This window comes from Prunus mume, linkage group LG8 (assembly GCF_029339155.1).
Source record: "Prunus mume cultivar Tortuosa linkage group LG8, ASM2933915v1, whole genome shotgun sequence".
Taxonomy (NCBI): Eukaryota; Viridiplantae; Streptophyta; class Magnoliopsida; order Rosales; family Rosaceae; genus Prunus; species Prunus mume.
Window position 1 is genome coordinate 2,543,837 of NC_142705.1, and position 15,317 is coordinate 2,559,153.

Here is a 15,317-nt window from a genome sequence, read left to right on the forward strand (position 1 = left end):
ATGGTTCTCTTCTGGTTCGTTTACTTTTTTAGACCCTCATGTTGTCTCTGCCCTTGGGAAGATTGGGGCCCAAACCTAAATGTTGAGAAGACAAAGACCCGGGCCTAGCCCCGCCAAACTCTCTATGCTAAATTAACCGCTGAAAAACTTGCGTGAGTAACACTATTCACACGTGAATAACACTACGTGCTATTCCATTCTTTTGAGAGTCTCTCTAAACCGACCTATAACATCAAAAGAATATATTGAGCGTCAGTGATTCAGTATGCGCAGTAAGTCAGCATACTAGCTTTTGGGAGTGTTGAATGAGTTGGAAAATTACTATTTCATCCCTCAGATTTTTACTTGTAAAGAGCAGTTATAAGGCAAACACTTCCCGGGGCATGTATGGAACAAGAATGTGAGCAAACCAAAGACTGTCATAGAGTTATCATTTTGCATAGACTGCAGGGGACAATATATTTGTATAAATATATGCAACCCATACTCTTGGTTAATATCTCATTTCTGGAACCAAAAGAAATTGCAGGAAAAGATGGTAAAACTAGTTGTGTTTTCAGTCCTTTTTGCTTTCTTCTTGATGGGTTTTTTGCATTTGCATGTTGCTTCTTCTACCAGCTTCAAGCCCGAAACTAGTCTGCAGGCCAAGAGGAGCTGCCCTTATACAGTGATCATAAAAACCAGCTGCTCTTCAACCACTTTCACCAGAGACCAAATCAGCCTCGCCTATGGTGATGCTTTTGGCAATGAGGTAATTAGAAGTTGGTCATGTAATTCATTAAATCTTAATTGATCATTTTATTGGTTTAATTTGGTTAATGCGCAGGTGTATGCAAAGAGGCTTGACAATCCAGCTTCAAGGACGTTTGAGAGGTGCTCCTCCGACAAGTTCGAGATAAACGGGCCATGTACGCGTAACATCTGTTATCTGAACCTTCTGAGGAATGGATCCGACGGTTGGAAACCTGAGTTCGTCAAGATATACGGTCCACATGCGAACACTGTTTCGTTTAACTTTAACACTTTCTTGCCCAACCGAGTGTGGTTTGGCCACAATCTATGCCATGGTGTCTCTGCCCCTTGAAATATTTTGTCATCAAATCAAACATCTATGTATGCATTATTGCATGTCTCTGCCTCTTGATCTGCTGTATAATTTATGTGATTGAAGTTCGATGTTTGTTGATAACAAGTAAATATAGTACATGAGTGAGTTTGATGTTTCTATCGAAGATTGAATTTTGAGAGAAACAAAACGCAGCAGGACCCGCGGTCTCCAAAATGCATCAAGTCAATGTTCCCATTAATTAATTAAATAAAAAAGGAAAAAAGAACTTTATGAACATTCAAACAGTAAGGACAAGTTGAATGAAATTGCCCAGGTCACATTGATTGCTCTCTCTACTTTGGAAAAATTCTTGAGGTTTCTTTCAGGTTTCTATTGGTAATTGGTTAATATTTGGTTACTGGCTGTGGCTGACAATTTTCCAAAATAACGTGACCAAACAGACATGCAAGTCTATTTTTGAATATTTTTGTGATAAAGAAGGACACAAGAGCGCCTGTAGCTCAGTGGATAGAGCGTCTGTTTCCTAAGCAGAAAGTCGTAGGTTCGACCCCTACCTGGCGCGTTTTCGTTTTAATCTTTAAAACCTGTTTTTTTGGTTGGAATCAGCCAGCCAACTTCGTTCCATTTATTATTATTTATTCATTCCAAATTCCAATGACTGGCTTAGAAATTAGAATCCATGAATGATGAGCTTTACTTGTAATTTTATCTAAGGATGACCACAACGCGGTTTTATCACCACTATTTAACACTTGAGAATTTTTCCACACCAAAAAAAAAAAAACCTTGGTTCTTCTTCATTGTTATTAGAACAAAATGCAGTAACCAACAGATTGGAACCAGACGTGCAGGCAAAATATCTGACCCAATAAAATTTTGGCTTGTTTTTCCAACAGTGCTAAAACCAATATTACAAAAGTCTAAACAAAGCAATAAGTTCTCCACTTGGTTACCAAGTACAACATTTCACTATAACAACAAACTGAGCAGCATATCTTTGCAAGTTGCAACGTTCTAGGAGTCATGTGTGCTCATGAAGCCACCCAAAAACCCAGCACCATTGCATTCTCCACACAAAATGTCCCTTTTACCCCTGCAAGAAAACATACAATTATTAGTATCAGATGGTAAGCATATATAAGAACTAGCACAAAATCCTCAAAAGGTGAAAGACAGACAATCGAAGGATGGGTGTAATGCAAGCGGGACTAATTATAAGCAGGGATTTTCGATGAAGGGAAGGGACAACATGCAGCATTTGAAGTTTAAGATCTCTTTATTAGGAAAATTAGCTCTAATTTCCCTTAATGGAAATTATGAAAATAAAATAGATGTTGATACGAATCAACATGGCTACCTGCAAAGCCAACATAGTCCACCAGCTTTAAACTGTCCATTGAAGTGGTCTACAGAATTAACTCCAGTACCTTTGCATTGAGAACACGATATAGCACCTGGTTGGTGAATTATAAAAAAAAAAATTGTGAGACGAAATTTTCAGATGCTGATACTAACAAATGAGAAGAGATCTTCTAATCAAAAACTTGAAAAAGATGATTTGCAGGAAAAGGCTGGCAATGCATATGCAACATATTAAATTGTCCAGGAGAACATTGACAAATCACAATAACTTGAGTAAAAGTGTCCTCAAAATCAATTTCTAAGCAATGACTATGGACAATGCAATCCCTGAATCTCAAGCCCATAAGTTAACCATGGAGGAAAGGAATGAGTTTCATTTTTTTATTTTTTTATTTTTATTTTTAAATCTCTTATTTTTGCCGTTAACAGGAAAGCAGCATGCAAAGATGGGTAATTGAAAATTCGAAAACAGCCAGCCAAACTCAACCTAAGTATAAAATATAAATCATTGACTGAAAGACCCCGGTAATAAAGAAGGTATCCAGCAGTGACGCTTCATTATTTAAAGGTTCTTTCCTCCAACAAGAATAATTTAGGAAAAGGGTGAAAAGACCTATTATTTATCTTTTGCTGCCATCTTGATGAACCACATTGCAATCAGATATGTCTAGTTTCTGAGTTAATCATCTGATTAACACATAGTTGGCTAGATGTGAAAGAAATAGATGATTAAGTCCTATAACTCCTCTCAGATATATAATGCCAGAGAGTCAACAAATATAGGAGGAAATAGTATGCTTGAATGCTTTCAGAGATTTCATTCTAAAGCCCCCAGTCAATATTCAGCATAAGTTACAGTATCTACCAGTTATCCACTTACCATTTCCCTCACATTTAGAACAGACTAGGCTATTTGTTTTGGTAGTTTGATTACCATCTGTCGCCTGCAAGACAAAACCAAAGTGAAGTCCAAGGAAAAGAATAACCTTCAATATACTATCAAGTGTTTCCAAGTAAGCTTTTCCTAATATTACTTCTCTGCGATTTGCATATACAAGCTTTTCTACTCATATGCTTACATGTATCAAACTTTAAAAGCCAAAAGATTTTTCTGAAATGATAAAACAGGACCATTTATAGTGTTGCAGTCATCAAAGTTAGACTTCAAAATGGGCATCTTTTGGCTATCAAACTTCATTATGAACGCGTTTCTCACTCTTAGTTTCACAAAGAAAGTTTACAATACATTTATCCCATTTCAGTTCTAATATATTTCTTCATAAAGCTACGTTACCCATCTATCTGTCGCCCCCTGAAATGCACTAGGAAAACAATTTAATAAAACGGTCCAAGTAACGTGCTTGAGCGAAGGAAATGAATGCAAGGCAATCCTATTCAAAATTTCGATAAATGGTTAACCTAAAATGTCTCACCTTGACCTCCCAAGACTGAAAGTTTGCAGCTTTTGAGTTCTGAAATACTTCATTCGCTCGAAGAACCTTCCCACCAATTGAATTATCTATCAACACCCCTGTAGATAAATCAAATTGAATTAACAAAAACAAATAGAGAACAATCAACTAAAGTCGTTGAGAGAGAGAGAGAGAGAGAGAGAGAGGGTACTTGGTTTGTTTGTGGATTTGAAGGAACAAACAGGTGTGAAAGAAAGAGAGCTTGCCATTCAAAGAGGTTTTCAAAATTTTCTTTCTCTTGCAATAAGAAAGTTATCAACTTTATTGAAGAGCGAAGCTTAGACTGAAGAGTGCGAAGAAGGTAAGCAATCGGTGGTGGTAACCAATACAGGTAAAACAGGATAAGGTCCCCCTTATACAAACACACATTTCAATGACCTCAATGCCCTTGGTCAAATGACGCTGCTGCTTTGAAAGAAAAAGGTCCTTACAGTAAATTCACTCTTCAAACAGTTTAGAAGCATTTCCTGCTCTTTAGAAATAAAAAGCAGTCGTTTATAGAAAATAAAAAACGAACCCAAAAAAATGGCGAGCACTCTCTTGGCAGCTCCTTGCTTTCTGTCTCTGCAAAGTAAGTTCGGTACTTTCATTTTTTTTTAAGTGTTGGTTTCTATCTTCAATTGTGCACAGATAATTCAGTGAAGTACAAGTGTGTAGTTCTATATATTAATTTGGCAAGTGAGAGATGCATATATTGAACTGATTATGAGAGTATTTCACACAGAGAGAGAAGTGGGTGGATTTTTGAGAAGCTTCAGGAGCCCAAATTATGACAAAGTGAAGTATAACCAAGGTTTACTGAGAACAAGAAATAGTGGCACCAATGGTGGTGGCTCCCTTGTTGTGGCCTCAGTGGTTATTCACTTAATCCTTCTATAATTATTTTACCCACATCCATATTTGTTGCATATGTTTTTGCAATATGAGAGATGTTACACTCTTAAGGTTATGAAAATAAGGATTTGTACCCAATATTGCCTCAGGAGGCAAGAATTTTGATTCTTGGTTTGATAGGTTTTGTTAATGACCAGATTCTGGACGCCACTCTTGATGTTAGTTTCATCTGTGACAGTTTGGAAGGAAAGTCAAGAGCACACAGACTGTGATACCCGAGCCAGATTACCGAATTCCAATTGTTCTACTAGGTAGATGCTGAAGTTTGTGTATTGATTATTCTAATTTATGTAAACCACAGTTGAAGTTATGCGTGCAGAACTTTCTTATCCCAGTTCACGGGGATTAATTGTTAGTAGGTTGTTTTGCTTGAAATTTATAGCATGTTTGAGCAGCATTGAAGGCTGAGCAACTGCCTTCCTTTTTTATTTGGTCATCTTAAGCTTTGGAGTTTTTAGTATCAGAAGCCAACTCCTAAAATTTCCAAGTTATAACACTACACGCATGATGCATCGTACTCATATCGTACTCATTTTTTTTTCATGTTGACATTTTGTAATGATTATAGCTGGTTAGACTCTTTCTTTGAGGACCTTGTATCAAATAGCCGCCTGTCAACTATCCATTGTTTAAACAAAGATTGCATTATCTAGAAACACTATGTACATGATGTCAAAAATGTTGGTTGAAACAGGTCTATCTGGTGGGTTAGCTTATACAAATAATCTTTTACCAGCTGCGCCCATCGGTCTCCTTGGATTACTCCTATTGTTTCAGGTAACAGTGCTGGAAATGGTTGCAGTACAAGCTTGATAATAGAACTTAGACATGACATGTTGCCTTTTTTTTATTTAATATATAAATTTGGAGAAGTAGCTGAACTTTTTTCTTTTGGTGTTCTTCTTCCAGACTACTAGAGTCAGATTTGTCTTTGATGACGAGGCACTGGTTTGTTCATTTAACCCTCTTAAGAAGTGTGGTATTTCTAGTAATATACTTCAATTCCTTTTAATGTATGTTCACTCAGCCTGTAGATTTAGTTTACCTTTTTCTCTGTGATTTTTGTTTCTGTAGGAAGTAAAAGTAGGAGAGCAGCTTCAGAATTCAGGTGAAAATGTCTTCGTGGGTGGAAAAAATCGTTGGAAGTAAGTATGCTCTATGAACCCATTGGATTTCATTAAAAGGTAAGTCAGTTAACTTATTTTTCTAATATAGATACTCAACGTTTGTGAATTGGGAGCTTTGGTGGCCAAATTTCCCTATTCTGGTGTATTTTAAGGAGAGGCAAACAAAGCCTGAAGGACAAGTTCACTTCTTTCCTGTGATATTTGTAAGTATCCAAGTTTCAAGCTTTTATCTGTTTGTGGGGTTCGAGTCTATGGAATTCTGCTAGCAACTGATGAAAGCTTGGGATGAGATTTAGGAAGAGGGATTTATTTTGAACTTTTACATTTACATGGTGAAGCTCTTAGGATTTTTTTCTCAGATTGCATGGGACTTAAGGGGGCAGGGAAGGTTAGTTAGGGTATAGTTTTGGTCAAAATCTTGCCAGAACACACTGAACCTAACACACACGCACACATACAGATTGAAAAGTGGTAAAATTATCTGATATCTGCTGTCATGTGGCGATCAGAATGGGAAGCAACTTTATGATGTGTTGTTGGAGAGAGCTGGTCCTTCCCAAACCAGTGGGCCAAAAGATACTTGAAGGCAGGGGCATTGTGGTTACAACTATTCAATTCTGCTGTCTGATAGCAAAGATGTTATCTTCTGAGGTATGAAAAAAAAAACATCAATAACTAGAATGCTACTTTATATATGTTTTTCACATGAGGCAGCCTTTGCTTTGGCATTGTTCCACTGGAGGGGTTCTAAATTTTGGAATTTTCTATATTTTTTCAGGCGACATTTTTTTTCAGTCAACTTATCTGTGCTGTATTCTTTTGAACATTCTATTCTATGTGATGTATAATACTACCAATTTTATACATGGAAGTCAAGTCAGAGATCAAAAGTATAAAAAATGGAACTTGCATATCATATTTTTTCTTTAAAAGTACATGTATGATGTTAATTTCATCTCTTTTGGTAGTTCACTGTTTTAATTCCTAAGGCAAAGATGAAACAAAATACCACTGAATACCCAACTAGCACAATTGCAACAACATCTAGAAAGTCATGTCTATACCCAAAATAATTCCTCATAAAATCATCCACAGTTTCACCAGAATCAAGTGTGTCCGTTATGCCCCCAAACTGTGAAGAAAACAATCCGTACAAGCTCCAAGAGGTAGGGCTTATCCAATAGAACCATCTCCACCATATTGGAATTCTCTGTAACCAGCAAACAAAAATGTGAGTACACTTCAAAAAAAAGAAATTTTTTTTTTACACAAACACAAACAGAAAAACAGAAAATGGGTTTCTAGTCACAGCACCTTTTGCAACATGGGGCACTTACTGTTTTGGGAATGATAAATCCTGAAATAATGTTCCATAATGGAAAGAAGGCGGATGAAACTACAGCAGAGATGGTGTTATTGGGAGTAATGGCCACAATCATCATGCCATGGAAGGTGAAGTATAAGAAGGTGAAATACATGAAGAAGAAATACCAAAAGAACTTGCTGACCGTCCAATCAAATCCAACCATGCTATATACTATAACCCCGTATATGATAGTCTGGATCAAAGTGTATGGGATTTCAATGACAGCCTGCAATACAACAATGGAATTTGGTCATGAGATTCCTTTTGGAATAACAACCTTGCTGCAAGTTAGTGAACAAACCTCTCCAAAGGCAAATGGAAAAGCCGAGTACATTCCAGCAGCCCTTTCTCTGTAAAAGACCATCCTCTCAGTACCTACAACTGGCTGCACTGATAAGGAATTTTGTATCCCAATGAAGAGAACAGCAGCATACATAGAACCCATTGCTTGTAAAAGATCTCTTTGCCGTTGCCTGCATTTCAGGAAAATTTTTAATTAGCCAAATTAAGAACCAGGAGATTGACAGGTATGTTACATTATTACCTTTTGGAGCCAAGATCCCAGAAAATTGTTCCAAATAGCAAAGCCATCATAGCTGTGTAAAAAAGTCTCACTGCACTGTATTGTGGGTTTCGCCAGTATGATACATGTTGCTTCCATAGGCAAGCTAGACACTGTGTAAAGAAAGACTGAGAATATTGTGTCGGAAAGTGCAAGTCTTTTGAATCTGGTGTAGGGGTACTTAGTTCCTTGATCAAGGCCTTGTTTCGCCTAAACATTAACACATATATTATTAGTAGCTGAAACAGATGTCTACTTAGCAATATTATTATCTGAGTTTTTATGGATCTCTTACCTGTACATTTCTGAATTCTTGTATATGTCTGCGAAATTAACCCCTAGAGCTGCTTCTTGTGCTGCAGAAGTAACCTCCAACATCCAAGTTGCAGGATTGTAACCATCCTTTATTTTAGGAACTCCTCTAATCCCCTAATTAATTGATTAAATATAACTCATCTATGTTAGTAATAGAAGTTGAGCAAAAAATATGGCATAAATATATTTCATGTATGCATAAGCCTAACCTCAAAGTATTCGATCAACTTGGAAGAATGGCGGCCTAGAGGGCCAACATATATTTCTTCTCCTCCCTGTTTCAAAAGCAGCATCTGCAACAGGAAATCAAAAAAAATATAAGTTCTTCTAACACTACTATAGCATAGTATCCAAATACTCCTAAAGCATAAAAAGGGATCTTATGATCACCTCATCAAAAGCATCGAATATGTCAATGCTTGGCTGGTGGATGGTGCAGACTACAGTTCTTCCAGTGTCCACTGTATTCCTCACTGTTCTCATTACAATTGCTGCTGCCCTGGCATCAAGGCCAGAGGTCGGCTCATCCATAAATATGATGGATGGGTTGGCAACAAGCTCTACCGCAATCGTTAGCCGTTTGCGCTGCTCAGTTGAGAGACCATTCACTCCAGGCAATCCAACAAGTGCGTCACGTATCGTTGTCAACTCCACAAGCTCCATTACTTCCTCAATGAACATCCTTCTGTTCTGGAGATTGACCTCTGGAGGTAATCGGAGCCATGTAGAGTAAACCAAAGACTCATAAACTGTAACATGAGGAGAGTGTATGTCTGTTTGCTCACAATATCCTGTTACCCGAGCAAATGTGTCTTGCTTTTTTGGATATCCAGATAAGGTGATGCTTCCCTCAATGTATCCACCTGTTTTTCTTCCTGCCAAAACATCCAGCAGAGTAGTTTTTCCAGCACCACTAACACCCATTAGAGCCGTAAGGACCCCGGGCCTAAAAGTACCACTAACACCCTTCAGAATTTCATGCCGGTCATCGGTTATGCCTTGATCTTTCGTTTCCTGTGGCATGTCAACAGCATATCTAATTTCATCAAACGTAAATGAAAGGGGTTCAAAAGGAAGAACCATTCCGCACTGCTTGGTCCGATTCACTGCATTTTTGCTACCTTCTGTTGCAGCCAAAGCCTCATTGGAAACTGCTGCCTGGTTCTCCTCAAGTGCTGTGCATGCAGGAAAGGAAATTGATTCCCATTATCAAAACATAACATTCAATTGTGTTTGAAAACAGTTTTACCAACAACAAAAAAAAAAAAAAATTGTGTTTGAAAACGGAAAAGGGTCTAGGTTGGTTCTCACGATCAAGATATTGAAGTGCCAAATTGAAAAGGATATTGAACAGAAGAATAAATCCAATCAAAGCTGCCACTCCAATCCAGTACCAACGTGCTTCCGGGAATATCCCTCGAGACTTCAAGACTAGAACTCCTAATGCTTCTGTTGAGTTGGCAGGAACCTGTAATACAAATTTTCTCAAGCAAATTAATTAGATCACATTTTCCGAAACAAAAAAAAATTCACAAAAGAGATCCTTACGTACATGGCTCCAACTTTCTCCTAGAAATTCATTGACAGCCATTGCATTCAGTCCGTACGTGAATGGTGAGAGATAATATCCCCACAACGTCCATTTGTTCATATCCTCTGAATCAAACAAAGACATATTCTTTAACATCAAACCTTAAATTATATGATATGAGATTGTACCAAAGATAGATTTACCTCGTGATAAGATAAAGCCACCCAGGCCAAGAATGACGAGGAAAGCAACAAACCCAAATGTGTTTGCAACAGTTATGTTCCTTCCTAATGCTCCTATCAATCGAAACAGTCCATTTGCCATCTGACTAATACACAGTAGTACAAGGAACTGTTTGAAAAACCTGTTACAAGTTAGTGAATTTTGTTAATTAGATTTCATAACCAATACGTAATCTGATCTGGGACTAAATTTTCAAAAGTAATTAGAATATCTTTCACTTTTCGATCACCTTCCGATGCTTGGATCATAACCTATAGTGTAGTAAGTGATGATCATCCAAATGAAGACTTCCACAAAGGTCATAGGGATCCTTATCACCCATTGCGGTAAAGAGTATGCCCAAGCAGGATAGAACAGATGGTCCCTTTGCTTGAAGAACACGGGAAGTCTCTCAACAGTCATATGAAGCTCTGCAAACCCGTTGAACATAATTGAGAGCAGTGTAAAGAATAAAGCTCCCATATAAATTCCACCATCTTCTACTGTGCTCCGGTGCATCTCAGTACGTAGGAACAACGTCGTTGTTACAAAAGCAGCTACAATAAGCTGAAACCATAGACAACAAAAGCACTTCATTTGCTGAAATTAAAATCAAAGATGAGCTATACGTGTTATATACTACTTGTACCTGCGCCAATTTGAAAACGTAGACAAACTTATTCCTGTTCATAAGCAAAATTTGTCTGTCCATACAAGCTTTGAACAGTTCCTTCTTGCTAACACCATTCTTCTTAGTTGCTAAAGATGCAGGGTGGCCTTCAGACTTGTTAAATGGAATAGCAAGCTCATCACCAAGTTTTTGACCAATGTGAAATGACTTAATTGCTTCAGAAAATTCTTTGGTTGTTACAAAGCCATAAGGCTTATCTCTATGAACCCAATATTGCTCTTGATCTTTCCTTGATGTCACCTATCATTGAATTCAAAACAAAAATGAAAGTTGAATTAGTGGGAGGAGATATATGTCATTAACTGTATGAGTAAGTTAAGTTACTTCTTGTAGGAAATCAGCGATTCCTTTCCTCTCTGGACATTTGAAGCCCATGTACTCAAAGAACTCAAGCACATTCTCACAGGGGCCTTGATACACAATGTAGCCATCCGAGAGGAGAATTATATCATCAAAGAGAGCATAAGTCTCTGGTGCTGGCTGCAGGAGGGAGATTAATGCAGTTCCGTTGAGGATGTGGACGTATTGTCGCAGTGAATTCAATATTTGAAATGTTGTTGAACTGTCCAGGCCAGTTGATATCTCATCCATAAAAAGTACTCTTTCTGGTCCAACCAGCATCTCCCCTGTAATTGTTGGCCATTTTTCATTTATAAGAATCAGCCTAATTATCCTGTGAGACATTCAGGGTTTGGAATTACAATTTCTATGATAGCTCTACCTGTCGTGACTCGCTTTTTCTGTCCACCAGATATACCTCTGGTCATTTCGTCCCCTACCACGGTGTCAGCACAAGCTTCCAGTCCCAAAACCTGCAAAATTTTATTAGCAAAAAATTCCAAACTCTTTTTAGCTCAAACGGAAAGTATATAGACCAAGAGAGTTAGTATCTTTATATGATGTAATGTAAGGCATTAACTTGGACGAATTGCGGTTACATACCTTGAGTATCAAATCTGTAACAACATTGGTTTCCCGTCCTTTTAGTACTGCTGCCTGCAACAACAACAACAAAAAAAAAAAAAAAAAAAGGTTGAACTATGAAGAAATTCTGGAAGATGGAAATGCTACTTCAAGGAACAAGTACAAACTAAATTGCCTATCAGCTGATACTGCAGCATCTTGTTAATTGGTGAATAATACAAATGAAACAGTTCCACATTAACTAGGTTCATACCTTCATGATGAGATCAAGATCAAGATCTGGCATAATATTTGCAGCCTCCTCTCTCCTTGATAATTCTACCAACATTTCTGAAAATTTTCCAAATGCAAAAATTTAATAACTCAATTCAGATTGTCCAGAGTTGTTCAAAACTAGAGTAAGGGTGTTTTGAGTTAGAGAGTACCATAACGTGGTCCAACCCCTTGACATCTAGCTGAAAAAGCAAACGTTTCTCTCACTGTCAATTCTGGTATGTGGAGATCATGTTGACTAACATAAGCTGCCGTCCTCTGCGGTACAAACTCCCCCATCCCTTGTCCGTTGTATGTAACTCTCCCCGAAAGCTAGTAGTCAAGTCGTAATGAAGCAATTCGATCCATTACATTTACATCCAATCAGTGAATTTAAATATAAAATATTACTATTATGATGACAATGATATCATTATGCTTACTTTTAGATCATGTTTATTAAGTTTTCCAGCCAATGCCAATAGTACTGTGGTCTTTCCAGAGCCTGGGGGCCCTAAAAGTAGTGTCATCCTGCAGAAATCAGACCAGAAGATGATCAATATGATGCATGAAAAGCGCCGGGGTGGGGAGGCGCAGCTTGAAAATCGAATCTAATTACCTTCTTGGCTTGATAATTCCACTCGCATCATGGAGGATTGGCAATGGTTTTTTTTTACTTGGAAGAATGTGAAAACAATTCAGGAACCCCTTAAAATCCAAAAAGAAAGAGGTTGGTTGGTTTGATATGTACCAGCTAGGTGAAACTAAGCATACATACATGTCGTGGATATATAAATATGTATAAATTTGATTCAAAAGATTAACTATATTTATTTCCTACCTCTAACATATTGATGGAGAAGTTGAGCATTGTAGGTGATGCCCTGCTTCCTACGTAAGCTTGTGCTTCAACGTTCAAATGCTCGAACCGCACTTCAGTTGTTGGGAATTCAAGTCCAACTCTGCGTTTAGAATTTAAGAAACAGAGAAATTAAAAACCCACCAAACCAATGCAGAGAGTACAAAATTCAAAGCTAAGCCGCAAGCATTCAGAAGAATATTGAAATTAGAAAAATAAAATAAAATAAAGTAGAATTACCTATCCATGCGGTCCTTGAGCTTGAGCAAGAAGGAAGACGTGGCACAATTGTTAATATTATTCTTATCTTGGTGGTCTACATTATTAATCTTGACCAGCCTCTCCAGCAACTTGTTCCTTTCTATTGGCCCAAGTTTCTTTACATCAATCTCTCTGTTTTCTTGATCCTGATCATGGGCGAGTAGTATGCCTCTCCTTATTCTTGAGCGAGTAGGCAGTCGCTCTAGAGCAGCCCATGACGTCATTTTCAGATTCTCGGCTCCTTCTCCTTCTCCTTCTCCTTCAGGGGAAGACTTGGAGTTTGGCTGCTGCTGCTGTTCTAGTTCGAGGTTCATGGCTTGGCTGGCAATGGCCGATACTATCTTCTCTTCCTCCTCTGTCTTTGTATTTGTAGACCAAATAAAAAGGGCAGGCACCAAGTAAAGTAAACGCAGAAAGTTTACCGTTTAGTTTCGACGGCGAGCGAAGGTAAAAGCAAAATTATTGCTGAACGACAGAGAATAACCCTAAATAATTGTATAGTATTATTATTTTTGTACATCTGTAAAACTGTGATTTGTAGAAGTAGAAATGGCTAAGGAAGCAGTGCCCTTTTGGGACAACGAATACAAAATACAGGTAAAATATATTTGGACTTACTTCGTACGTACAATCAATGAAAGAAGAGGACTTTCTACGTCAATCAGAGCTTCTATTAAAATTCTCTCTCCAATTAATTCATATAATTGATTATGTGATCCTCAACTTCCCTTTTATTCAAGGGAAATATTTAGGGTTGGTTTGGAAATACTTCTTTATAAAACACTTTTGCTCATAAGCATTTCTAGCAAAAGCTCTTTTATTATAAAAATGTTGAAATTTTTACAAAAGAAAATCCAAGTGCTTCCTAAATAAGCATATATATATATTATGTATTTCTCTTACTGCAACTAGTGCAAGACCCTATTTTATATAGTGGATCAATTCAAATGGAAATAAAAGGAGAGAATAGTGAGGCGTTCGATAAGGCTCTTAGATGAGGTCTTATATCTTAATTATTAGATCAAATTAATCAGTTTAATTTAAAGACTAACCAATTAATCAAACCATTAAGATATAAGACCTCATCTAAGGTCTTATCTAAGACCCTCAATATAAAATTCTTGATCGAAAACAAGATGTGAATGGAGGTGTCCCTCACAACATGAGAATACACTTCATTGAAGTCCACACCATCTCTTTGACTATACGTTGTGGTCTTTGACAAAGAAAACTGTATGATGTGACCTTGTTCTATGCATTTATCTCCGCTATTCTCCGGTGGACCAATTCAAATGGAAATAAAAGTCTTTGTTAAACCAACTAGTACGCTGCGCACCAGGGTTTTAGTCCTAGAAGTTTGCCATTATCCTGGGAATGACTAGGGAAGCAATGCCCTTTTGGGACAATGAATACAAAATACAGGTATTTGGACTTACTTCGTACGTACAATCAATGAAAGAAGAGGACTTTCTGCGGGTAAGAGTCCATGAGAGCTTCTTATTAGTTTTGTCCTTTATTGAAAAATTCTTTCACCAATTAATTCATATAATTGACTATGTGATCCTCAACTTCCCTTTTATTATGACGTTATCAAATGATATTTCGCGTGGGATGAGGGAAATAAATTTAGGATTTTAACAAAAGTCAGAATTTTTAAATTGACATGAACCAGTTCTCATGTTTAGAAAAAAGAACATAGAAATTTAGAAATTCCGAGTGGGAAAAAACATGGAATTTGGAGGTTATAAATCTCAACTTTAAATTCTATCTAAAAGTCGTCATTTCTAAAATTCTAAGAGAGATTGAGTTTTTAAAAGAGATAACTTTACAAATAAATGTTAAATTTCATATTTTAAATATGTTACCAAAACAAGAAACTTTACAAATTCTAGCACATTAACTTCTATCATTTATGAATTTCTTTGTACTTTTAAATTTCCTCATCCAAACGCACGGTAAGGGATATCAAATTTTCAGTGTAAAAAATACAATCAATAATACCCTAATTAAATTGGACCAAAAAAAAGAATAATATATTAGAATATATCTGTATTTTTCCTTAATAAAAAAATAAAAGAATATATGTGATAAACATAAAAAGCTAAATGATATTCATATTTGATTCATTAACTTATCGAGTTAAGGTATTTGGATTATAATAATCAGATTGTCATAATAAACTGAAAGTTCATCTCTTATAATAACATCGGATTCAAAAATCTCCGGTCAAGCTTCTTTTTAGACTCCACAATGCAACTGGTGCAAGACCCAGCAAAAGAAAACTATATATATATATATATATATATATATATATATATATTCAAATCGTTTATTTCCAACAATCGCGGATCGTAAGCAATACGCAAATAGAGCTGTCTTTCACAACAAGAGAGAATACTTCAGTCAAGTC

General features: G+C 36.9%; 4 protein-coding genes and 1 non-coding gene across 8 annotated transcripts; 3 read left to right on the forward strand and 2 right to left on the reverse strand.

Annotated features, from left to right (window-relative positions):
- Positions 1-113: 113 nt before the first annotated feature.
- LOC103341069 (embryo-specific protein ATS3A) lies at positions 114-1,225 on the forward strand. 2 transcript variants are annotated; one of them, XM_089043020.1, is made up of 3 exons: positions 114-400; positions 619-751; positions 827-1,225. In XM_089043020.1, the coding sequence occupies exons 1-3, from the start codon at positions 306-308 to the stop codon at positions 1,082-1,084; spliced, it is 486 nt and encodes a 161-aa protein (XP_088899146.1). In that variant the 5' UTR covers positions 114-305; the 3' UTR covers positions 1,085-1,225. The 2 variants fall into 2 exon arrangements, with proteins under 2 accessions (XP_088899146.1, XP_008242771.1); XM_008244549.3 differs by lacking the exon at positions 114-400 and having other exon boundaries at positions 467-751.
- Positions 1,226-1,558: 333 nt separating this feature from the next.
- On the forward strand, positions 1,559-1,631 carry TRNAR-CCU (transfer RNA arginine (anticodon CCU)). Its single transcript has one exon. It is a non-coding gene; the product is annotated as a tRNA-Arg (tRNA).
- Positions 1,632-1,840: 209 nt separating this feature from the next.
- LOC103341068 (protein BUNDLE SHEATH DEFECTIVE 2, chloroplastic-like) lies at positions 1,841-4,238 on the reverse strand. Its single transcript, XM_008244548.2, has 5 exons — positions 4,055-4,238; positions 3,865-3,962; positions 3,312-3,375; positions 2,427-2,523; positions 1,841-2,162 (listed from the first exon to the last, which is right to left on the reverse strand). Exons 1-5 carry the CDS (start codon positions 4,110-4,112, stop codon positions 2,084-2,086), a joined length of 396 nt encoding a protein of 131 aa, XP_008242770.1. The 5' UTR covers positions 4,113-4,238; the 3' UTR covers positions 1,841-2,083.
- Positions 4,239-4,270: 32 nt separating this feature from the next.
- On the forward strand, positions 4,271-6,856 carry LOC103341067 (uncharacterized). Of its 2 annotated transcripts, XR_514748.2 has the most exons (9): positions 4,271-4,474; positions 4,628-4,758; positions 4,976-5,048; positions 5,492-5,574; positions 5,707-5,745; positions 5,872-5,942; positions 6,013-6,127; positions 6,434-6,575; positions 6,703-6,856. XR_514748.2 is itself a non-coding variant. In XM_008244547.3 (8 exons), exons 1-8 carry the CDS (start codon positions 4,429-4,431, stop codon positions 6,506-6,508), a joined length of 633 nt encoding a protein of 210 aa, XP_008242769.2. In that variant the 5' UTR covers positions 4,271-4,428; the 3' UTR covers positions 6,509-6,856. The 2 variants fall into 2 exon arrangements, 1 of the variants encoding a protein (XP_008242769.2); XM_008244547.3 differs by having other exon boundaries at positions 6,434-6,856.
- LOC103341154 (pleiotropic drug resistance protein 1-like) lies at positions 6,811-13,340 on the reverse strand. 2 transcript variants are annotated; one of them, XM_008244636.3, is made up of 21 exons: positions 12,887-13,327; positions 12,629-12,749; positions 12,407-12,495; positions 12,231-12,318; positions 11,961-12,120; positions 11,789-11,865; positions 11,554-11,607; positions 11,333-11,423; positions 10,936-11,237; positions 10,570-10,851; positions 10,171-10,487; positions 9,902-10,062; positions 9,720-9,823; positions 9,479-9,635; positions 8,558-9,342; positions 8,377-8,460; positions 8,148-8,281; positions 7,835-8,062; positions 7,592-7,763; positions 7,262-7,516; positions 6,811-7,134 (listed from the first exon to the last, which is right to left on the reverse strand). In XM_008244636.3, exons 1-21 carry the CDS (start codon positions 13,219-13,221, stop codon positions 6,877-6,879), a joined length of 4,254 nt encoding a protein of 1,417 aa, XP_008242858.2. In that variant the 5' UTR covers positions 13,222-13,327; the 3' UTR covers positions 6,811-6,876. The 2 variants fall into 2 exon arrangements, with proteins under 2 accessions (XP_008242858.2, XP_016651845.2); XM_016796359.2 differs by having other exon boundaries at positions 6,921-7,134; positions 7,239-7,516; positions 12,887-13,340.
- Between the last annotated feature and the right edge of the window lie 1,977 nt (positions 13,341-15,317).

Coding starts and splice junctions, on each gene's coding strand:
- LOC103341069 (XM_089043020.1), top strand. CDS start 306: ATGAGTTGGAAAATTACTATTTCATCCCTCAGATTTTTACTTGTAAAG. Junction 401..618: donor GGCATGTATGGAACAAGAAT/GTGAGCAAACCA, acceptor TTCTTCTACCAG/CTTCAAGCCCGAAACTAGTC. Junction 752..826: donor GTGATGCTTTTGGCAATGAG/GTAATTAGAAGT, acceptor GTTAATGCGCAG/GTGTATGCAAAGAGGCTTGA.
- LOC103341068 (XM_008244548.2), bottom strand. CDS start 4,112: ATGGCAAGCTCTCTTTCTTTCACACCTGTTTGTTCCTTCAAATCCACA. Junction 3,376..3,864: donor TTCAGTCTTGGGAGGTCAAG/GTGAGACATTTT, acceptor TTTGTCTTGCAG/GCGACAGATGGTAATCAAAC. Junction 2,163..2,426: donor GGACTATGTTGGCTTTGCAG/GTAGCCATGTTG, acceptor GTTTTCTTGCAG/GGGTAAAAGGGACATTTTGT.
- LOC103341067 (XM_008244547.3), top strand. CDS start 4,429: ATGGCGAGCACTCTCTTGGCAGCTCCTTGCTTTCTGTCTCTGCAAA. Junction 5,049..5,491: donor AATTCCAATTGTTCTACTAG/GTAGATGCTGAA, acceptor TGGTTGAAACAG/GTCTATCTGGTGGGTTAGCT. Junction 5,575..5,706: donor GATTACTCCTATTGTTTCAG/GTAACAGTGCTG, acceptor TTCTTCTTCCAG/ACTACTAGAGTCAGATTTGT.
- LOC103341154 (XM_008244636.3), bottom strand. CDS start 13,221: ATGAACCTCGAACTAGAACAGCAGCAGCAGCCAAACTCCAAGTCTTCC. Junction 10,063..10,170: donor TATGATCCAAGCATCGGAAG/GTGATCGAAAAG, acceptor AACTTGTAACAG/GTTTTTCAAACAGTTCCTTG. Junction 9,343..9,478: donor GGCACTTCAATATCTTGATC/GTGAGAACCAAC, acceptor CTGCATGCACAG/CACTTGAGGAGAACCAGGCA.